This window comes from Cryptomeria japonica, chromosome 9 (assembly GCF_030272615.1).
Source record: "Cryptomeria japonica chromosome 9, Sugi_1.0, whole genome shotgun sequence".
Classification (NCBI taxonomy): Eukaryota; Viridiplantae; Streptophyta; class Pinopsida; order Cupressales; family Cupressaceae; genus Cryptomeria; species Cryptomeria japonica.
This window is the reverse complement of record NC_081413.1, coordinates 1,185,475-1,210,233: the sequence shown is the minus strand read 5'-3', so window position 1 is coordinate 1,210,233 and position 24,759 is coordinate 1,185,475. Positions and strand designations below refer to the sequence as shown.

The 24,759-nt window shown below is 36.7% G+C and overlaps 1 protein-coding gene and 1 long non-coding RNA gene across 3 annotated transcripts in view; one reads left to right on the top strand and one right to left on the bottom strand.

Moving 5' to 3' along the window:
- LOC131059705 (probable LRR receptor-like serine/threonine-protein kinase At1g56140) overlaps positions 1-24,759 on the top strand; it is a 140,622-nt gene that overhangs the window by 36,515 nt on the left and 79,348 nt on the right. For both annotated transcript variants that reach the window (XM_057992725.2, XM_057992731.2), the window contains 2 exons: positions 21,222-21,293; positions 21,417-21,482. In XM_057992725.2, coding sequence (XP_057848708.1) covers positions 21,222-21,293; positions 21,417-21,482 — 138 coding nt within the window. The remainder of the gene's footprint in view (positions 1-21,221; positions 21,294-21,416; positions 21,483-24,759) is intronic.
- Positions 7,528-24,759, bottom strand: part of LOC131059718 (uncharacterized) — an 81,473-nt gene continuing 64,241 nt past the window's right edge. The window contains exon 4 of the long non-coding RNA XR_009110226.2: positions 7,528-8,086. This is a non-coding gene — a long non-coding RNA (uncharacterized LOC131059718). The remainder of the gene's footprint in view (positions 8,087-24,759) is intronic.

Below are 24,759 nucleotides of genomic sequence, written 5' to 3'. Positions count from 1 at the left end.
GACAAACTCTATGTCAAAATCATAAGCCTGCAATTTAGTGATCCATTTTTGCTGCCTATCATTAAGATCACGCTGGCTCATGAAATATTTTATGCTATTGTGATCAGTTTTGATCACAAACCGTCCACCTACTAAGTATGATTGGAATTTGGCCAATGCATGCATTATGGCCAACATCTCCCTGTCATAGATAGAATAGCTCCTCTCAACACCTCGGAGCTTCCTACTCTCGAATGCAATGGGATGTTTCTCCTGCATCAATACTGCCCCTATCCCATCACCCGAAGCATCACACTGAAGTTCAAATGGCTTCGTGAAATCTGGTAGAGCTAAAACCGGACAAGATGACATCACTTGTTTGAAGTGGTCAAAACATCGCTGCGCTGCTTCTGTCCATACGAAGGCTCCCTTTTTAGTGAGGTCTGTCAAAGGTGTTGCAGTCTGTGAAAACCCCTTAACAAACCTCCTGTAAAACCTGCATAAACCAAAGAACCCCTTAAGCTGTGTGAGGTTCGTGGGAGTAGGCCAATCTACTATAGCTCTAATCTTTTCGGGATCAACCCGAACACCATCTGTACTAATGATATGCCCAAGGTAGAGAAGCTCGGTCATGCCAAACTCGCATTTCGATTCCTTGGCATACAATGACTCCCTCTCTAGAATGAACAACACCTCCTCAAGATGCTGCAGATGCTCTTCCCAAGTCCTACTGAAGATCAAGATGTCATCAAAGAAAATCAAGACGAATCTTCTCAGCTGTCCCCGGAATGCCTGATTCATACAACTCTGAAAAGTAGCAGGTGCATTGGTTAGCCCAAATGGCATAACCAGAAACTCAAAGTGACCATAATGACACCGGAAAGCAGTTTTCTCAATGTCGTCTACCCTCAGCCTGATCTAATGGTATCCAGACCGTAAGTCTATTTTGGTGAAAAAGCATGCTCCATGCAATTCATCAATCAACTCATCAATCCGAGGAATGGGATATCTGTTTTTTATTGTTTTCTTATTCAATGCCCTATAATCGATGCACATGCGCATTGTCCCATCCTTCTTCTTTACCAGAACTACAACTGAAGCAAAGGGGCTTTTGCTAGGCCTGATGTGCCCCATTTCCAACAACTCCTTAATTGCCTTCTCTATCTCATCTTTATGTTTCTTAGGATGACGATAGGGAGTGATCATCACTGGTTTGGCTCCCTCCTCGAGCTCAATAACATGCTTTGCACCCCTGTCAGGAGGAACCCCATGAGGAATATCACTGAATACCTTGGCATGTCTGTCAAGAATCTCCTGTATATCTGGTGGATGACTCTTCACCCGAGGCTCCGGTGAAGATGGCATAACTAAGCACTCTGTTGCCCATTCTATGTCATTATGTCAAAAAAGTCTCTCCATTCTCCTCAAAGAGACTACCTTGCCACTCCCATCTGAAAGTCCCCTGAGTACAACAGTCCTACCCTCATGTTGAAACCTCATTTCCAACTTTGCTAGGTTGAAAGTGAACTCAACCAGCGATGCCATCCATGTCACACCGAGGATGACGTCGTAATCTCCCATGTTCACAACATAGAAATCATCCTCCAACTCATAGCCATCTCCAAATCTAATGTGAAGATTTGAAACCTTTTGAGTACATAATAGCTTTTGGCCATTAGCCACCATGACTCTAAAACCATCATGCTCCTTTGTCTGTAAGCCTCTCCTGGCTACCAACTGTGTATCTTTAAAGTTATGTGTAGCCCCAGTGTCGATAAGAGAGATCACCTTCTGTCCTTGGATGGTACCTCTCACCTTAAAGGTGATTGCCTTCTGAGCCCTTGTTAACTGTGCCAATGATCTATCATCCCTAGTAGTGCTGCTCCTCTCTGTAGTACTACTCATTTGAATCAGTGTTGATCCTCCCCTTCTGTTGGTGACTCCTCGGCTGAGAAGTACGCCATCTGTTTGGCCTTGGCCTTGAGAGGACATTTGTGAGATAAATCCCACGGCTCTCTACACTGGAAGCACAACTTCTTCTTTCGAAGGTCATTAAGTGTCTCATTGTCTAATCTCTTAGACTCTTCTTTGGGCTGGGGATTCTTCTTATCTTTATCCTTCTTGAAGTGGGAATCTTTGGACTGAAATCTACTTCTTTGTGAAGATGGTGCCAAGTCCCTAGCTTTCTTAATGGCCTCCAAGAGAGAGGGTGGATCATGTCCCTTAACCCAACCACAAAGTGGCTCAGCTAATCCGTCAACAAAGAGTACCACCAATCTCCTAGCTGATATGTTAGTAACAAGGACTGATAAACGCTGGAACTCAGCTATATATGTCTCCATTGGACCCCATTGTTTGAGTTGAGCTAATTCCTTGAAGTGTAATTCAGGATCCTTAGTGTCAAACCTCTCAATCAGCCTCTCAGTAAACTCCACATATGATGTAATCTGGTTGTGTCCCAAAGTCACCATGCCGTTATGCCACCACTTGTGTGCAATACCATCCAAGTGTATAGCAGCATACTTAATGGCCTCCTCCTCAGGCATAGGATTCATCTGCAAATAAGTATCCACTTTTTGCACCCAAGCACGTGCTGTAGTTTTCCCTGTAGCATCAAAATATGTTAGGGAGAGTTTCCCTACTTTCTTCCTCAACTCAAAATTTTGATTTCTATCACCAACTCTAGGCATGTGTCTCATTCTCACGTCCATATAATCCCTGAGTGTTATGGCTGCTTGGAGGTCTGGAACTCGCTGTTCGAGCTGGGCGTGCAACATGTTTGAAGTTATCAGCTTCATTACCATTCTGTCCCCCATTATTTCCATTATGATTGCCATTATTATTGTTGCCTTGAGCTGCGTTATTGTCATTATTACCATTGTTGTTGCCATTATTAGCACCTCTCTGATTCACATTGAGGCCCATTTGTCTAGCCATCATTTGCAACATCATGTCCATTCTCTGAGTTGTCTGCTGCTGAACCTGCATGAATTGGTTCATCACATTGAAGAACCTCTCTTCATTTGGGTCCCCTCTTTCACCCATGTTTTGTTCGAAGAAAATCTCTTCCGATTCCGTGTGACTATCCTCAATGTCAATTTGAATGGAAGAACTGGATTGTTCACTCTGACTATTCGGATTTCTATTTCGTCTGTCCCTGGTATTGCGAAAATTATAATGCCCCTGTCGCATGCTCAATCATACATTCTGGACCTGTTTTATTTCTGCAATATGTTTTGAAAGGTTCCCACAAGATGGCAGAATCTTCTGCTTTGATACCACTGTAATGGGCACCCCCTGTTCGGCACTAAATTTATGCCCTTTTTACTTAGTGTAATTTTGTCAAACAGTTGGCTTGCAAGCTGACTACTGGATTTTTTTGGTTCTTGATTTGCAATAGGATAAATTGGATAAATTGATATTTATTGTAAAGCTTTCAAAGTTTATTCAATATAAAAAAACAACCAGACATATCAAATACCAAAAACAAGAAGATTAATGCTGATGGTATTTATTTAATTCGAATCCCAAGCATACAAATCAGATCTGAAGAATATTATAGACCATATGATAATAAACAAATTCAAACCTGAACTCCACAAGTATAGAACTTGCTGAAAACACTGTTCACACACTGTAGCTGCACCATTCATGGCATTGTTCACATTACCGTTCACGACACTGTTCACATTACTGTTCACGGCACTGTTCCAGCACTGTTCACGCACTGTTCACGTTACTGTTCATGGCACTATTCACGGCACTGCTCACAGCAACTCATATATCTTCACTATCACCTTCAAACTGCTCCAAAATCTTCTTAAATCTGCCCTGTGAAAATCTAATGAACCCAGTGTGTTTCCTAAATGAAAACACCATAAATTCTCCTGACTGTATCTCACAACAGCGAGAAGAATGTTGACCAAGAGGGATTTCGTCCTCCAAGCCCAACGAATCAGATTTCTCAAGAAATCCAACAACAAGATATTAAATCTTCTCCAAGCATACCCCAAAAGAGAGCTCTCAACCTCAATTTATATCTTCTTCCTGGATGCAAACACTTCATTTCCTCAATGTGGGATAATACATTTTAGAATAAAATATTATTTCCCACAATGTACACATTAAAGGGAACTTTTAATATTTTAAACATTACTTTATATTCCCAACCTTATAATATAACAATAAAGTTAAATATTTAATTTAACTTTACACTTTATCATTAAATATTAAAACATTGTTGATAATCCCTTTAAATCATTGTCGCCTTCAAATATTTTTTACTGATAATTATGCCAACCAGGGAAACACTAAAAATTTCAAGTCACTGCTTGGAGACTAACTTACTATAAATAGTAAGTGTCTAGAAACCCTGTCAGAGCAGGACCGATTGGCCTGAAACTGAAAACACCTAGGCCAAAACACCTCAGGATCCCACCAATGCCCTTGTTAGCCTTCGGGACCGTGTCAGAATAGGCTAACGACACCCCATATCATGTTGTGCTAAAAAGGGGACATTACATCTTAGCAGATTTTTTCCAGGTGAAGTAGAAGAATAGACCCAGAGGAGATAAAGGACAAGGACCTAACAAGGATTCGTAGAGTATAGTTGGAAATTTGCCCATTCCTAGTTATGATGGTTCAAACAATTGCATTGCAAGTTTGTGGGTGTAGAAATTAGACATATTTCTAGCTTAAGCACATGTTAGAGACAAAAGCCATTGACTATGCCACACTTCATTTGGATGGGGAACCTCATGAGTGGTAGTACGATGGTTTCGTGACCTTGGGACATGACACTATCACCTCTTATGCAGATTTCATGTAGAGATTGATTGATAGGTTTGATAAAAAGGATCTAGAGCTGCACTTAAAAGACTTGGCACAATTAATATAGGTGGGTTCAATTGACTCCTATGTATCTGAATTCCAGAAACTCTCAATTATGGTTACTGATATTTCTGAACATAAGTTGATTGTTCTATTTGTGGAAGGTTGATGAAGCCACTTTGGGGATGGGTCAAAGAATTTGATCCAAGTACCTTGCAAGATGCTATCAAGAGGGCTGGAAACATGGAAAGTTTGATGCCTAGAAACAAATTCCAGCCCAAAAATTTCCACCCAAAAAAGATAAAAAGCCTTTTCAGAAAGAGTGGTGAAAAAAGAACAATGTGGATGATGAAGTCAAATATGAACTTCACAAGAAAGAGCTTTGCTTCTCTTGCAAAGAATCATCGGAATTTGGTCATAGGTTTTTGGGAAAAGGGAAAGTAAACACATAGAGATGGTCTCAGATGGTGAAGAGGAGGTAGAGGGAACCACAAGTAGTGAGTTGGGGGATTCATCTGTCTTCACAAGTGGATGTGGATGAGCATTCATTAGAGGGGGTGAAAGGAGGAACCATTACTACTATCTCTAGTACTCCTAGGTACAATTCGTTTAGGGTAAGAGGAGCCTTACAAGGGCAACGAGTAGCAATTTAGTAGCAATTTTGGTTGATAGTGGGGCAACCCAAACAATTTCATAGATGAGGCCTTGGTGGCCAAGAGGGATCTACAAGTAAAGGACTTTGAGGGTTTCAATGTGATGGTAGCAAATGGCTTTACCATGGCTTGTACCAAATGGATTTTGCAATTGAGCATAACCTTGGCTAACTACATAGTGATAGATGATTTCTATGTAGTGGGCATTGGGGAGACCAATGTGGTCTTAAGCATCTAGTGGTTACATTCATTAGAAAAGTACTTGAATTTTTAGACCATGAAGTTGAAGTTCAAATTGGATGGAAAGTAAGTGGTTTTAAGAGGTATGTCAAATGGTGTACCCAAAATTGTGACAACTAAGAGAATGTAGAGCATCTTTAGACATGGTGATGTACCTTAGGTAGTTCAATGTTTCGTTTTTTCCAAGGATACCTCAAAGAGAGAGAATACATTTCATATAGACATCCAATCTATTTTAGACAAGCACACCATGGTCTTTGGTGATATTCCTGTAGACAAACCTCCAAAGAGAGGATTTGAGCATGTGATTGAGTTGGAGGGAGTGAAACTAGTGATTACCACTCCCTACCAACATTCCAGGAGGCATAAGGAGGAGATAAAGAAGGCTATCAAAGAACTTTTGGATATAGAACATATCAAACCTAGTTCAAGTCCCTTTGTTTCATTAGTGGTGTTGGTGAAGAAGGATGGGATAATGAGGATGTGCATAGACTATTGGGATCTCAATGAGAAAACTATCAAGAAATGGTATCTTATTCCTAGAATTGGTAAGCTCATAGATGAACTTCATGGGGCAATCTACTTCTTGAAAATTGATCTTCATTCTGGTTATCATCAGATCAGAGTGAGGGAAGAAGACATACGTAAGATAGCCTTTAGGTGACATTATTGACATTATGAGATTTTGGTCATGCCTTTTGGTTGACCAAGCTCTTGCCATGTTACAGTCATGTATGAATCACATATTTAACAGGCAGTTGCAAAAATTTGTATTGCTATTCTTCAATAGTATCTTAATCTATAGTAAAACATGGGAGGACCACCTTCGGCAACTTGATGAGGTATTAGGTATCATGGACTCACAATCTCTATTTGCCAAGATATCCAAATGTGAATTTGGAATGACAAAAGTTATCATATTTGGGACATGAGATTGGAGCTGAAGTGGGGTTAAGGTGGACCAAGAAAAGATTCAGGTTATCATTCATTGGCCTCCACCAAAAACTATTATGCATTTGAGGGAATTCCTTGGGTTGTGCAGCTAGTATAGAATATGTGTGAAGGGATTCTCACAATGTACAACAATTCTTACAAATTTGACAAAGAAGGGGGCTTTTACTTAGTTAATACCAGCAAAGTAATGAACACTTGTTTAGTTTTGACACTTCCAGACTTCTTCCACCCTTTTGTGCTTGAATGTGATGCCTTAGGAGAGAGATTGGAGCAATGCTTATGACAGTAGTAACTTAGGGAGGTTGAGAGACATTATTCCACTTATGATAAAGAGAAGTGCGCGATAATGCTCGACCTGGCCAAATTTAGACAATATCTTGTGGGAGGAAAATCTGTGGTGAGGACAAACCATAACAACCTAAAGTACTTTGTTGAGTAGAAGGATCTCAATGAGAGACAATAGAAGTGGGTGAGCAAGCTACAGGCATATGATTTTGGTATCGAAATGTTAAGGGAAAGTAAAATGCAGTAGCAGATGCTTTGTCCAAGAGGCCACCTTTATGTGCTTTGCATGTGTAAGAATCCCTTACGGATTTATACCCAACTGTTTTTGCAATCTAACTCTTTTGAGTAATTTTGACAAACAATTTGCTTGAATGCACAGTTCTAGATTTGGATTAGTAATGGAATCTGCTTAATATGTATACGAAAAAGTCTTTTGCTCAGAAGTTAAGATAATATGCATCGAATGGTCAATAAAGTTTACATTTCTTTCCAAAATATTTATTGACTAAAATCAAAGAGTTTACATTCAAATTTGCAATGACTAGAATCAACTTTCTAGAACAGAGATATACTTTCTGACCTTGCATATATTTATCAGATGAGATTGACAACGCAACACATAAAATTTACCCTGTAGTCTTTGAAATGTAAAGTAAATTGAAGATGTATTGATGTAGTATCATGAGAAGAGATATATCTGACCTTCAGTAAACACCTTGTTTAGAAATAGAATGGATTTCTTTGACAACAGAAATTGATTTGAAGTTCCAATTAACCCCATGGCTTTGATGAAGAGCCACACATAGCTTAATGAAAGTTCAGTATGAAGCAAATAGATGTGGTGGCTATAGGAAGAAGTCTTTCCTTCTGTTTGGCCAGGTGGTATGTCTGAGAATACAATGGTAGGTGACCAAGAAAATGCGCAATCTGCAACCCAACCCCTATTCCTTTACCACTGTGTTCCAAAAGAGAGTGTGTTTTTCATCACAGTGACTTCAACATTGCCCATGATTTGACCCAGCAACCCTTCATCTGAAGAATAGAGGGAAATGTGATGTCCAAGGGCATCATATAATCTGATCTGAGCTTGATATAACCCCACGAACTGGCTCCTTTCCTTAACATTCTTCACTAAAAATGGTGCCCTGCAAATATTCACAGCAAAGGGAAAAGCCCATGACTTTTCCAAGTATCATTTACACGCCCATTGAAATTATTCATGACTTCCTTATTTCCAAATGCCTAAAATAATAATCCTTTCATGTCTCATAAGAATATAGATCAATGAACTTTAAAGGGGTGTCCAAGTTATGAAAATATTAAGTCGACTCCTTTACTAATTAAATCGATCCAAACAGCTAATCTTCATATTAAAGCCCACACCAAAAATAATTGAAATAATAACTGAAAATTTGCTTAGCAAAGGATATAGAAATAACTTCCTTTGTTAATTTCATCAATGATAAACACTAAAATTTGTCACTAGAAGTGACCTCACAAATTCGATACTTATCTATAAAACCTTTGTGAATTCCTTTCTGAAACCTCCAACAATCTAATTAATGTAGTACAATTGTGAATCCGGGAATGAATCCACCTCAGAAATGGAATTGGATTTTTTTTGTCCAATCCTCCATAACCCAGTAGTCTCCATGCTAGGGCTACTGAACTGAAAGCCACTGAACTGAAAGCCAGAAGCTTTCAGATCTATACGAGAGAAATAATAAACCAAGAATGATGCAGATGAGCCCCAAACTGCCTTATTAGAACCCTCTGAGGAAGCTTCCAAAAGACCTTTCAAATTCCCCTCTCTTTTTAATATTGAACTTTAGCAAAAGGAAGTAATAAAGTGCCCTCTTAGAATTTACCATTGACATAAAATATGTCACTTTATGACCTTAATAAATAATTAAAACAATTCATCATTATTACCTGACAACATAATTTTAATCATTCCTTTATATTCGAAGGCCAAATAAAAGGGGACATTATAGCATGAGATTTCTGCAGGTTGGAAGTCTCATCTTCTAGTTGAGTACTCCAAAAACATTTAGGCCTGTGAGATCATAGATAGGAAGGTACAAGACTATCGATATATGGTCATTGATGACATCATCTACTATAAGGATTGAATTTATTTGGTGCCAAAATCAAGATTGAAGGATAAGATCCTTAAAGCCATTCATGATACTCCCCTTGTATGACATCCAAGATACTTCAAGACCTACAAGTAGTTCAAAGAGAGATTTTCTTGGAAGGGTCTAAAGGATGATGTTTTGTGATATGTGAGGGAGTGTATTACTTGTCCATAGAACAAGTTAGAACATTCTTTGTCAGCGAGGTTGTTGCAGACATTGCCTATTGCCAATAGAAGTGGGGCAGTTTATGTATGGACTTCATCACTGATTTTCCTAGGGTTCAGGTCAAAGACTATATCTTTGTAGTGGTTGACAGATCAACAAAGTATGCCCATTTCTTTGCCATCTCTACTGAGTATTTAGCTGTACAGGTTGCATAATTGTTCTTTAGAGAAATCTTTAGGCTGCATTGGTTACCAAGGAACATAGTTAGTGATCGAGATAGGAGATTTATTAGCATGTTTTGGAAGGAAGTCTTTAGATTGAAAGGTACAAAGTTAACTCCCAGCACTAGTTGCCACCCTCAAACGGATGGTCACAAAGATTTTTAATAAATGGGTGGAAGGATACTTGCGCAATTATGTTTTGGACAACAAAGAGCTTGGGTTAAGTGGTTGCATTTAGGGGAATATTGTTACAATAAATATTGTTACAATACTTCTTACCACATGTCCATTAGCATGTCATCTTTTAGAGCATTGTACGGTTATGACACTGACATTTGTGGATTTGGTTATTACTGACAGTAGGGTGCCGAAGGCTCATGATTGGGTGAAGGAGAGTCAAGATATCCTTATTTGACTTAAGGATAATATTCAACAAGCACAAAATTAATAGAAAATCTATGTAGATAGGCAAAGGACAGAAAGAACATATAGGATAGGCGACTTGGTGTTCCTAAGGCTGAAACCGTATAGACTGTATTCTTTGAAGAAGAGTGGTGCAAAAACGCTGAAATCTAGGTATTATGGTCATTACAGAGTTAGGACAGTAGAAGTTGCTTATGAGTTGGGGAGTTGCCTGAGGATTGTAGAATTCATGTGTTCCACGTATCGTGCCTCAAGAAGGCGTTGAAACACATCACATCGTCTTTCGAGATACCACCTTTGGATGAGGGGAAATTGATTTTAGAGCTCAAGACCATATTGGAGGTTAAGGAGAAGTGGTGTCAAAATAGGGTTATTAGAGAATATTTGGTTCAATGAAGCACTTAACGCCAAATGAATGCCACTTGGGAGGTTTACCAAACTCTGTAGCATTTGAATCTTAAATTGCTTAAGGAAAATCAATCTGAAGAAGGTAGGGTTGTAATTCCCCTTCCATGGAGTAGCCAAAAATGACTCTTGTAGATTTTTGAATTCTCATAGGCTAATATTGGGCTTTGTTAGGGAATGATTTAATTAATTAATTATTAAATTAAATATTTTAATTAATGTAAAAAAATGTGACAAGTGATTTAAAAGGACAAACATTAAAGTCACTTTATAAAGTTTTTTATTTTAAGGTGAGAAATCAAAAGGTACCTTTGGGAAATTATAAAGGGTGTATTGGAAACTTATTTGCATATGTTAGATTCTATTTTCTTTGTGAAGACTTGGAGCTTTCAATGAGAGCAAAAACCTAGAATGAAAACTCTAAGGAATTGGTTTCAATGGTGAGGCATCTATCCTAACCTATTTGTAGGTGAGATCACATAGGTTGCACATAGGTGCAAAGTGATGGAAGATTGGATAATTTTTTAGAGGTTTGCAAGCAAATGAAAAGTTATTATTCTTTGATTATCGGAAGAAATTTTATTTTATTAGTTGGATTTCAAGAGCCATTTATTGAGGATATCAAGGGATGCCACATTTTGAATGCATCATTGAAAGAATCAAAAGAATATTATCTCTGCTGAGCAATAGTATTAACCCTTGTTTAGGCAACCTGAGATTATCATTGTTGGACGTGGCTGGTATTTTCACAAGATTGAGGTATGGAATATTTACTTTGCTGGGCGCTTAGATATATATTTCTGTGCACAATAGTTTTGAGTAGTACAAAGGCAATTTGAAAGGGATTATGTTGGTCAATGCTTCTAGTTTGAGTGTGTTTGAAGTCTTTACGAGCAGATTTTGAGTAGGTGTAGCAATATAGAGGCATACCTACAGTTGGTGCGAACTTATGAAGGGATTCTAATTGCCTTAGATAGCTTGGTGTTGGATTTGAAGGCCCCTTACATGGTGTGCAAGGACATCTAAGTAGAAGGAGTTTGATGTCATGATCACTTACATTTTGCAAGAGGATAACTACTTGATGCGAACTGTAAAATTCCCTAGCTAGGATTTGATTGCAGTCAGTTGTATAACCAGGATATAACAGAAGATTGTTTGTACAACACAGCCAATGGTGGAAATAAACATCTTATACAGTATTTTCTTTATTTGGAGTCTTCCTTATTTGTTCAACGCACAGTGGCTCTAATTCTATTTTAGTAATCATTGATAAATATAGCAAACTAGAACAATCATTATTCACAGACATTGATATCAATTTATTCCATCAGAGAACAGGGAAGAGAATTCTTTTCATGATGCACCTGGTTGGGCAGTTGTGACTGCCGGTTTAGACTTCACGTTGATGCCAGAATTGTTGTTGAATGTTTACCCAAGGTTCTTCATAACTCTTCAATGGTAAGCCAGAAGGAAACACTTCCGGTTGCAGCCAATTTACCTGAGCGTGTACTGCCTGAACAAGCATATGCGTCAAGTCTGAGACTCTGCATTTTCACGGTATGCAAACACTATGAGATCCTCCACGCGATGTCAATATCCGTCACACCGCGGCAATAACAAACTCTTCTCTCCACGATAACTGCCGACACCACACCATTTGCAGTAAGGGCAATCTTGATGTCACAACCCGATATCAGGTTACAAAGGCACGCATAGATGATGTACGTTGATGCCATGTTTCGGGTTGCAGAGGCACTGAATGATAGTGTGTGTGACGCTGTGAATGATTCTCCATGCTTCCCCTGTTCGTATTTGCAGTAATACGCATACCCGTGTCATACACCAAGGATCTCCGTTGAACTTCACTCCGCTTCAATCAATAATGATTCTTGTCTAGAATCGTGTGACCAATAGGCCAGTCGATGACTGACGAAAGGCAATTTAACTTTGAGATGTGTATTAACAAACACAAGATTCAAATCTTTCCTTCCAGGCATCCTCGTTCCATCCAACGCTATCGTTTTATTTACCAAATAAGTTGGTTTTATTTCCCGTAGGAAACTAAATAATAGTTAAGAACTATTAAGTAAATAATTACGGTGTTTATTATAATGCTTTAATAATAAGAACATGCTTTAATAATATTAATTATTTATATTAATGAATGGAATATTAATATAAAATAATTAATATTGTTTCAAATTTAATGTCTGGCAACTTATTTATTAGGGGACATTACACGAACTTATGAAGGGATTCCAATTGAGTTAGATATCTTGGTATTGGATTTGAAGGCCCCTTATGTGGTGTGCAAGGACCTCTAAGTAGAAGGAGTTTGATGGCATGATCACTTACATTTTGCAAGAGGATAACTATTTGATGAAATGTTCTTGTCATTAATGAGAATGGATGGTGAAAACTTGTTCCAAATCTTTCAATAAAACTTACCCAACAATAGCAAACAGAAAAATCCCCATATTTCAATACATACAAAATGTTCAACAAAATGGCTATGTAATAATTTAAATAAATAAGGAAGTTTTTGGCAAGGGAAATTGGGTCAAATCATTACACATATCTCGACTTTTTATTAAGGCACACAATTCTTTGATTTTTGTACCTTTCATCTCACTTTCTGGGGCTCCTTATGAGTACTTCTGTTTAATCCCCAGGAAGACACCTCTCAACTATAGGATCACTATTATAGTTCATTTGTTTTCTTTAAATGTGAGGAAATGGACCATGTCTTTCACACAAGTCTGCATAGTTTACGGTGTGCACTATCACTGACATGTATAGGCAACCAACTTCAAAAATAAATGCAAGAAAAATAAAGTTCAATGTTTGATATGACATTTTTCCTTTCCGCAATCCAATCATCACACGTAAGAGGAGGCATAAATAGAAATAGAGCTAGTCACTTCCCAAGAGGAGGAAGATTTACAAATCACTATGATGGAGGAATGAGCAAAGAACTTGACATTTCATGACAAAGCACATAGACATCTAATACCATTTTATCAATCACATGGTAGAGGATGGGAGGGTGATATTGGAGAAAGATAACACACCAAAATTTGTAGATTCATTGATAAAGCCAATCAAGACAAAGAAGTTTAGGTGGCGCAATATGTTTATAGACCTCTCATTCCTTCGTTGGCAATGTCGGTATCTTCTTTTCTTTTACAAGGTGTTTGACAGGTGGGAGAATGTTAGGAAAGGATTTTCAAACTTGCATTCTAATACTAGGAACAAAAAAATATAATTTTCGGCTAAAGAGGTTGATTTTGGCTTTGAAAAATGTTGAAATAAGATTTTAATGGAGCAAGATAGTTATGAAAAGTGGATCTTTTCATGATTGTCAATTTGAAAAAAAAGAGTTGTCAATCAGCTTCTCAGATAAAAAATTATAGCCTCCAAAAGTTGGATCTCCCTTATTGAGAATGTAAAAGCACTTATGCTGCATAAGTGAATACTGAATAATAATAGGGAGTTATGTTGAGGAATAGCGTCAGTCAGTAATCTGATCTGACTGAGTCATCTAAACAAATTAGTTTAATAATTAATATACATTGTATCTGAATCGACTATTACATGATTCGATTCTTTTAGATAATTAACATCTATCGATTTATATATTAATCGATTATATGTAATGCCCAAGTGTGAATCAATTCCTTGATAATTTGTGTTAACTAATTAATCTTTGACTTGTTAACTCATGAACTGATTCAATGACTAAAACGTTTTGTTTTTAACTTGCTGTTAAACGTGTTTTGTTTAATCGACTTTGGAAGAGTCGTGATGACGAGGGCGAGTTGTGTTGGTTGGATTAGCTTCTATGCTACGTATATATGTTCAACCTCTCCCTCAACCTTGTTATCGATACAGCAGCAGATATAAGTATTACAATTTGGTCTTACATTCTATATATTTGAACTATTCAAAATCAATAGCAGTCCATGATCCTGCCTTCATAGTTATTAATCAAATTGGATTCTCTCTTTTGTGTCGTGATTCATCTGCCTACTGTAGATCATCATTGAGGAAGATTAAACTTATATATATTTGAACTGTATAGGTTCTATCCTGAGAGTAAAACCTGTTTAATAGGCAATTAAAATTGAAATTATAATCTGATCACCAAAACTTAACAATTTATACTTGTTGACCAACTTATGATGCATATTATGACACCTCATAAGGCATTTTAAATGGAGCCAAATAGAGAGCCCAAGTTTGTGACTGAATTGTGATGATAGATGAAAGGATTCTGCTATTTTCAATTCTTAGACTCAACTTGGGTTTGGGGTGTTTTGACTAGGGATTGGGCATCACATTGTGGATAACTTTAGCTTATGGGTTTCTAATTATCATTTTATGGTTTCATATATATCTTCTCCTATTTATTGGGTGCATGAGATGGAGGTTTCATGTTGAGTTTTATAGGTATCATTATGTTAGTAGAATCGCTGTAGAACTCTTGTTTATAATACTCCTATAGAGGCTTATACTCTTTAAGTATTCATTGCGGAATAAGACATTGAGTTGCTTTGGAGAGGGATTTTTCCTCCTAAAAGGGTTTTCCCCATGCAAACGACAATCTTATGGTATATTACTTTTGTGTTTATTTTCTTGTAACTGTATGATCAATTTAATTGTTGTACGTATAAATTCTCATAGATTAGTCTAGGAAGCGTATTCTGCACCTTTACTTTCACTTCATTCAAACCCACAAAAGGGTATCTTTGAATTTAAAAAAAATGTTATTTACAAGAGTAAAAGTGATAGTAACACTAATCTTGCAAATGATTTATTCTTTTGTAAATTGATGCTAAAGTGATGCTACGTATGGATCTAGTGTACAGTTCCCACTAGAAATGTTGTGGTGTAGAATGGAATGAATCTAGCTAGAACACAATTTCAATCCAAACTGACTTTAAATATTGTCAATATACATGTTTAAATCAGTCATTAAAAAGGAATTTATGGCAATTGATTTGGGACTCACAAGATATTTTATTGGTATCAAGGTTAATAAGATAATGGTAGTTTTATGTGTCAAGCTAAATATAGAAGATATTTCAAAAAGGTTGGAATGCTGAATTGTAAACCGACACCAACACTTCTGGATTTAGGTTTGTAATTAGCAAGGAAGGCAGCAGCAGTTGTGTAGAGCCAACTTTCCACAAAAGGTTGGTTGGGAGCTTAATGTATTTCACAGCTAGAAGGTCTGATACTCTGATCTAATGTTTGATGTAAGTCTAATTTTTAGATTTATGAAGATGCCGAAAGACACACACATGCAGTCAGTAAGAGGATTCTGTGATATGTGGCTGGCACAAAAAATCGTAGGATTTTATATTTACTAACTAATTATCTCAAGTTGATATGATACATGGATAGTGATTGGTCTGGAAATATGAATCACAAGAAGAGCACATTCAGATATATGTTTCATTTTGAATCTAGTGCAGTGTCATTGGCTTTGAAGAAACGATTTATTGCCACTCATTGTATAGCTGAAATAGATTATGTGGCAGCCACATCAGCACCATTTTAGGTAGTATGGATGAGCAGAGTTTTATGTGAGTTAAATTGGGAGATCCACAGATATATTTTGTGACAATGATTCAGTCATTGTTTGAAAATGATGTTTTCCATGGCAAGAGCAAACACATTTATTTCATTTGCTGTGTGTAAGAATATTAACACAAGAATAATAATGCTAAAGGATAGCACAATGACACAAAAGTCAATATCATAGAATAAACTTTATTCTAATCAAGGAAATAAAGGAAGCACCAAAATACCTAATAGGCTTATGCTTATAATATCATAGAATAAACTTTATTCTAATCAAGGAAATAAAGGAAGCACCAAAATACCTAATAGGCTTATGCTTATATAGAGCAATGGAGTGCCTAAAAGGTGGTAACTGATTAAGGCTCAGCACCTATAATAGATGGAGCTAACTGAAGCTAGCATGCCTAATAGGTGAAGCTAGATAGTGATAGGAGTGTAACTCCACTAGGACTAGATAAGTGACAATCAGGTGCACAAGTAATGGGCACGTAACTGATTGTTTCATTAACTAGATAAGTGGAAATCGAGAGCAAAAGACATTTGTTTCATTAACTAGATAAGTGGAAATCAAGAGCAAAAGACATGGGTAGTGTTGATGTGTTTTTTATGACAACGCCTAACACAGAATAAAGTTTTGCAACAGTCACTTTACTCTCTCTTGATCAAAGTACGATTGTATGCTAAGACTGCAGGAAGTTTAGACAATCGACTCCAAGGTTCCTATATGCAACGGATGTGACTCAATTGGCTGATGTGATTACTAGGAATGCAAGGGGCCTTACATTTGAATCATCCTTTCACTTCTTTGCTGTGGCTGGAACTTCATCATTGGATATAGCAATTTTGCGATGCTTCTGCTTCAAGTGAACTGGAATGAACTGAAATTAAAGGGGAAAGGGCTAGAGGATCTAAATCTACTCCTAAGGGAAGTGATATCAACAGTTGATGCTTTGGTGGACAAATTCCAAATAAACCAAGCTCTTCTTTGCCAAGCTTAACTACAACTCTGCAAGAATCGGTCCAATCTTCTGAGGATGTTGGAGGATTTTCACATTGAGAAAGTGCATTTGAATACCCAACATGGTGCAATCCAAACGACTATTCACAATCAAACTTAGCACAAATTGGGGTTCAAACTAACTTTACACTACAACTTACAATCAGCAAGATGCAAAAAGTATGAATCATGGAAATTCATCGAACACCATTACATTCTCCATTGAAATCGAAGCACTACTACTTCTACTCTAAGTGAGGTAGGTGAAACCATGCAAGCTTTGAAAAATAACTTAAGTGGACACCATCAGAGAACATCGTTTCACTATTATTATTATTATCTCAAAACTTATCGCAACAATTTTATACAAGTCTCCCTCTTTTATAAATGAGGGGGGTCACCCCTTTATATAGGCTTCATGCCTTGAGGACACATGCAAACCCTAATTAGGGTTTTCCCAAAAAATTCCCCACACATGATGCAACAAGGTGGGAATCAGCAATTAATGACCCATCATGCCCATATACAATTAATTTACGTGCCCAAAATGGCATCCATTGTGCATTAAATGCACCACTTCTTTCAAATTCACCCAATATGTAATAAATGCTCCATCTCCTGAATACGATAGTTACATGCGAAAGATGCTCCACCACTGCATGGTCAAATATTCCAGCAATTAATTCGCCACTATGCCATCGCGCGATGACTGCATGCAAAAAAGATGCTCCATTGACTCAACATGGAGAGAGAAAACTTCAAGAGAAAAAAATGATTCATGAAGATTTTTCTTGAAGTTTTTCGAACTTTCCTTGCTTTGGAGGAGACTTTTAATGATTTTCCACCATCTCCTATTTTTTAGGAACTTTCCAAAAATAGGGTTCAAGGTTCCAGGAGAGAAAATTTTGTCACGAATCCAAATCTGAAAGAATTATGAAATTTGGATGTAATTTGATGCCCAAAAACGGATTTTTCAAATTTTTTCCTGGGGGGAAATTTCTTGTTTAGTTCATCCTTGGTTCCTTCCTTGCCTTAGAAAATTTATTTTTAATTCATCCTTGGGTGTGATTTCTTCCTTGCTTGGAATTTCGTCCCGAAGGAAGGAATTTCCAACACTTAGTCAATTTTTCACCTTTCTTGGAATTTTGTCCCGAAGGATGGAATTTCCAACACTTAGCCAAATTTTCACCTTTTCCAAGAATTTTGTCATGAAAGAAGGAATTTCCATCAGTTAGTCAAATTTTCACCTTTTCTAGAATTCTATCTTGAAGGAAGGAATTTCCAACACTTAGCCAATTTTTTCACTTTCTTGGAATTCTTCACCTTGGGCGCATTTCTTCCTCGAGGAAGGAATATTTTGAATTCTTGAAGTTTTCTTTCTGAACCTTGATTTTCACATTCTGCTTCCAACCTCAGACATGTTTCGGAACTAGAGAAGAAATTTTGGAAATTTGGTCCTTGAGGAAGGAATGTTTTTGTGCTTTTTGAGTTCATCTTGTCCACATGGAGCTTTTTGACCAATTTTTCATGTCTCCTATTTTTTAAGAACTTTCCTAAAATTTAGGTCTTGGGTCTAGGAGAGTAAATTCTCGTACGAATCCAATTGCAAAAATTTTGAATTTCGGATGAGATTTGGTGTCGAAAAATGGATTTTTGAAAAACAATTCCAGGGGGATTTCTTGCTTCATTCCATTCCTGATCTTCAAATTCCCCTTTGCCTTGGAAATTTTTTAACCTTAGGCATGGAATCCACTAAGTGGAGAAATCTCATCATTTCCATGCCTCTTTCATTTTAACATTTTCTCGTTGACTTGGGCACTATTTTCCTCTTGTGGTGGAATTTTTTATTCTTCTTGGTTTTCCACGTCCCCTCTCCTTTAGCGCCCTAACTCAAAATTTTCCATTGGGCAAGGAATTTCACTTTTTTCACATTTTCCATGCCATGGGAATTTTGGCGCCCTACTCCATCCTTGGGCGGAATTTTGCACGTGTCAAGGAATTCACAAATTTTTTGACTTTCTATGAGCACTCCATTTTTGCACCCTACTCTTTGCCTGGGTGATGTTTTGCTTTGGGGAGGGATTTCTTCATTTTTCACGAATTCCATGATGACCCCATTTTAGTGCCCACCAGATTGACTTGGGCATAGAATTCACTAAGTGATGGATTTTTACAATTTCAACTCCGACGAAGGAATTTCCAGACTTTATCAATTTCAATCATTTCCAGATTTGGATGACGTGCGGATTTTGAAGAGGTTTTCTAGACTTTAGTGATTTTCAAGCTTTCCATTCCTGGAATGAATGTCCATACTTAGCTATTTTTGGGTCAATTTAGCCTACTTTTCCAGTTCTCCGAATATAGAAATGATCGTGCATGTTTGGTCTTCAGTGTCTGCTTGCAAGGACCTACCACAAATAATCTTTCCAAAAATAGAAACTTTTTCAAAATGTCAGCTTTAGAGCAAAATAAGAAGGGACACTTTCTAAAAATATAAACTTACTAAAAATAGTAAGCTTGATTTTTGGTGAAATGAAGACATTTGGGAGGCAGTGAAATCCCTAAAAAATAAGAACTTTCTAAAAATAGAAAGTTGCTCATAATTCGCTCAAATTTCATGTGCCAGATCCTTAGAGGGTCTTGACTCCATTGCAACTTTCAGTTTTCAAAAACCCTAAGAGGAATCCCCCAAAATCTAAGATTGAAGGAAAAAACCCTAAAACTGATAAAACAAGCCCTAGACTTAGCCAAAATTGCTCAAACGAAAAGAAGGCTTGATCAAATTGACCCCACTCACTTGCAAACTCAGAGAGACTGACAAGATTGCCACAAGAAGACCCAAAAACGAAAACCCAAAAGACCGATAGGGCCTAAAAAGTAGGGGGGTCCCCTTTTGCAATGGGGCGATGTGTGAAAACATCACAATAGGTAGTAATCGATTGACACAACTATTTTAGTGAACTTATTCTAACTAGATGTATATAAATCAATATACTAATAAACTAAATGCAAAAATAAATTATGTTTCAACAGTAAGCAATAGGGAAATCAATCTTAAGTTTTGCTGATTAGAGGAGCAATTCATAATATTTTCACAAAGGCATTGCCAAAAAAAATTGTGTGAAATATTGAGGCTTTCTTTTGGTGTATGTCACAAGGCTTCGTAATTGGCTGTGGGCCATGTGCCATGGGGGGTTTGATGGATCAACTAGTAAGGAAGCTTTCATCAATCCAAAATATGAGGGAAGATTCACATATATCACAACTCTCTAAGTATAGCCTTGGTTTTATATCCTATATAAATGATACACTTACATAGAAACAACAACGTGGCATTCCATGTCATCAGTTACAAGTACATATTTAGTAGTAGTCATATAAGTCTTTGGTTGTGTATTTTAATACTTAAATTCTTTGCATTAGCTATGATGCTTGAACTTTGTAGGAAAGAATTTGTTATTTAAGACAAACATGAGAGACTTAAGCAAGAGCTTGTATATATTTTATTTTTCAAGAGAGAGCATAAAGTTCCTAGTTTCCTTATTGGATCAATTATATGTTTGTTAGGTTAATAGATGTCTTGTTGTTTTTGTGAATGTTTGTATTGCATGTTATAATAGTGCATGGATTCAAAGAGGGGAGTAAAAGATCAACGTGTTGAGTACAATGGAAGTATTATGAGTGTGAAACAGTTTAGTATTGTTTGACAAATAATTAATTTGAAATCATTGGACTCCCTCTCACCTCTCAAGGATAATGTTCCTTATTTTGAAAAATAGTCAATTTGACAAAATTGAATCCTACTGATTTCTTATGGATTTGGCATAAGAGGATCCGTAAATAAGAGAGGACTGCAATTAAAAAGGTTATTTTTTGTGACACGTGATAACAATTTTGACTAAGTGGTCACAATGCTTCTCAGTATTTATATTTTGTAAAGACAAAAATGTTCTGTGATTGTGCATGGAATTTATATCGGTAAGAGTAACCAAGATCTTGTGCTACTAATGAACATATGAACTTAATGATTGAGAATTTTTCAAGGATTCTTGGTACATTGATCATATTACATTTCACATTAAATAGAAACACTTATTGTGTAGTTGGTATCTAAATGTTTAGAATAGTTTTATATTACTTAATCAAAATGGGTTTGAAATGGAACCAAAGAAATTTAAAAAATAAAGACAGGAAAATGCAAATGCTTGTGTATATGCTTTCTCTAAAATGTGTGCAATGGATTTGTTGAGATACAATATATCTTTTGCCAAAACACTTGGATAATTTCAAGTCTTGAAATTGTCTAGAAATTAAAATGCTTTTGAATGGCAAATATATTTAACAGGGATTTGAGCTTTAACAATTTGAGAGGACAAATACCAGATTCCTTGAGAAATTTGAGCTCTTTGAAGTACTTGTAAGTATCACGTGCATGACAGTTATTTCAAAATAAGGTCTTTGTAAAGTTTACGATTTATTACATTGTTTCAGTTATATACAAACATTATAATGATTCTCTTTTTGTGAACAATGCATTCAGGTTTCTTGGTAGCAATAATTTAACGGGACCACTCCCTTCATGGTTGAATGTAGCTGGTAGGAAAATGTAAGTAATATTTTTTATAGACCTGCAAGTGTTGGTGCGTGTTTAAGAAATTCCTTACATGAATTAGTAACAAAGCACAACCTTGTAAACATGATGTTGTTATGATAAGAGGCAACTATAAAATGAATGAATTATGTATTACTTTCTTTTCTCAAGGATATGGATAAGCTCATTGTCTCTTTGATTCATTCCGTGGTAACAAGATTATACATATGGCTTTGTTGTTCAATTAGTCGTGTACCCAAAACTAAATTTACCAATAAAAACTTTTTATACCAAAATTAAGAAATTTAGGATCAAATTATATTAGATGCAGGGGAAAATTTACACATCTATTGTATACTTTTACATAACTTAGGCTTGAAGTGAAGACACTCCCTATGTAAATTGAGGTGCCTCCATATGAAGTTTCTTACAATGATAAACCCTTGGAGAACCAAAGTCCATATTATATCAAGGAAAAACATGTAAGCATTACTATATTTGTGCATTCACATTATTTCAATGATGGAGGTGTATACATGAAAATATAATCTTGAAATTTACTTTTATGACAAATTGTGAAATATATTTAATTGAACTTATGATTCCTCTCATCAACAAGAATTTTGGGATCCAAAATAAAGTTTATCTTATTGATCAACCAATTTACTTATGTCTGTTAGGGGAAGACTGTTGAGACATGGACCAGCTAGGACTCGAACCTAGGACCTTCCATACGCTATTGGATTGCTCTACCATTGAGCTACTGGCCCCTCTTGGACCAATCCATCGTCTGTCCGGGTGTGGCTTATTTCCAACACCAACACCCCCCCTTAAGCCACACCTCTCGTGTGCTTGGGGCTCCTAGCCTGGACTTAGCTTTGATACCATGTTGAGACATGGACCAGCTAGGACTCGAACCTAGGACCTTCCTTACACTGCTGGAGTGCTCTACCACTGAGCTACTGGCCCCTCTTGGACCAGTCCATCGTCGGTCCGGGTGTGGCTTATTTCCAACACCAACAAAGAGCACCAATAGATAACACAGTTCCAATAACCGTCACCTTATTGTCATGTTGACCCCCCAATAGCCGTCACAGTGAAAACACCATTAATAAATTTGTTTTGTACCAATAGCCAATCATTTTTTGTAATTTTTTGTTCATAATTGGCCCATTTGTGCACCACTATTTGGACATTTGTCAACAAGTACTAGCAATTTTGAGTTGACCATTATTGGAACATCTTTAGTTAGGGTTCAGGCGACACTTTGAAATGTGTACTTTTTGACCTTTGTGTGCATAACTGATTCCACAACGTGCATCGTTACTACCCAGAAGCCAGATCAATAGCTATAAGTAGTTAAGTCGCAAACAAAGACAACTAAAAAAAAAATCAAAATCCGATGTGCCGTTTAAGATCTGTGGGTGTGCGAAGTTAGCTATGACGGCTATTGGTGCTCTTCCCCTAGTGATGAGATCAATAATATTGAAACTCACCAAGTTTTAGAGGAATAAGAAAAGATGTACCTATGGTATTGAAAATTAAGGCAATCTTATCACTATTTTTGAGAGGTTGTGTTCTTTTCCAATTAGGACATTATAGATTAAACACTATATGTTGGTGCAACTATAACTAGAGTTTGACAAGGGTTGCAGCGCCTTAATACATGGCTATTTGTTGTTTGTAATGGTTTGTTTCTTGTTATAGGCAAAGTTGCATGGACACGGATACAGATATGGTATTGGATATGGATACGGCCATTTTTTAAGACCCCCAATATGGATACGGCTGGATATGACATTCATATAAAGCACATAAACATATATTTAACACAATTTTCTAAGTTATTAGAGGAGATTTTCATTACTTCAAAAGCAATACAGACATATAATTGCTACATAAATAATTATAAGTTGATTTATCAATTTACAATATGCAAAAATAGTAGAGTTGCATTGGAAGATAACCCAAAAAATGGGTCACTGAAATAGAAAAACATTTCATTTGTCTTTCTCATTTGGTGTAGTTTTTGTTTATACCATTTTTTTAAAAATGCATGAATAAGGTTTTTAAAAATTAAATTTAGGAAGATTTATGTCAAATTTTAAAAAAGATCAAATCACAATGTTAGGCATGGTTGGAAAATCAAGGTTTTTTGGGCACGCATGGGTATAGTCACAAATGCATATTTGGGATGTATCAAATATGTATCCATTTTGGATATGGGGGTATGCGCGCCGAGGGAGGGACAAAGGAGTTTTCGGCTACTCTGGTTATAGGTGAATATTTGGAAGTTTGAAGAGGGATTGTTAAGTAGATGTAGTTCTTGCCTATCACGCCTTTGCTGTCACTTTTTGTTAGCTGGTTTTAATTTTGATTTTGTATTCAATAGAACACCAGTCACTACTTTGACCTCCCATTAGTAATAGGAAGTAAAGTAGGACTATTGTATTGACAAAGTCAGAAAGCACAAAAAAATTTAGATGGTGCTATGAGTCTATGGGCCTAGCAATAAGTTGATAATTTTTGTACTCTTTGCTCTTACAAGGTGTTCGACGAGTGGGAGAATATTAGGAAAGGTTTCTCAACCTTGCTACCAATGTTTAGAATGTAAAAGGTGCATAGTTCTAGATTGTTTGATAGAATTCCCAAAGACGCCCAACATGTAGATCTTTGCAAGCTACACAGTTTGAAGAAGGAACCCAAATGGCTTCTCAAATCAAAAGTAATGGCCTTCAGACATTGGGCCTTCCACATTGGGAATGTGAAAATATTTATGAAATATAAAAGAGCTGTAGGAGGGTGTTACACTTGTTGACCAACTTATGATGTGTTTTATGACATGTCATAAGACATCTTTGTATGGATAAATGGATTCAAAATGGAGGGCCTAAGTTGGTGAGTGGATTAAGATGAGCTTATGGTAGGTGGAAGGAATATGTTATTTTTAGCCCATGGATTCATGTTGGGATTTGGGTGTTGGATTTCTAACTAGGGATTCATGCATCACATTTTGGGTGGTTTTGCTTATTGTTTCTTAATGATCATTTGATGGTTTTATGTATTGATTGTTTTATTTATTGGGTGCTTGGGATGGAGGTTTTGGTTGTGAGTATTGTAGGTATTGTGATGTTTCCAAAACTACTCCAAATCTTCGGCTCAAATACCTTTGTAAAGGTTAACACTCCACAAGTCTCTTGTGGCCTTTTATTATTGAGTAATATGTTGAGTTGCTATGGAGTGTGGGGTTTTCCTCCTAAAATGGTTTCCACACGTAAGTCACTCTATTATG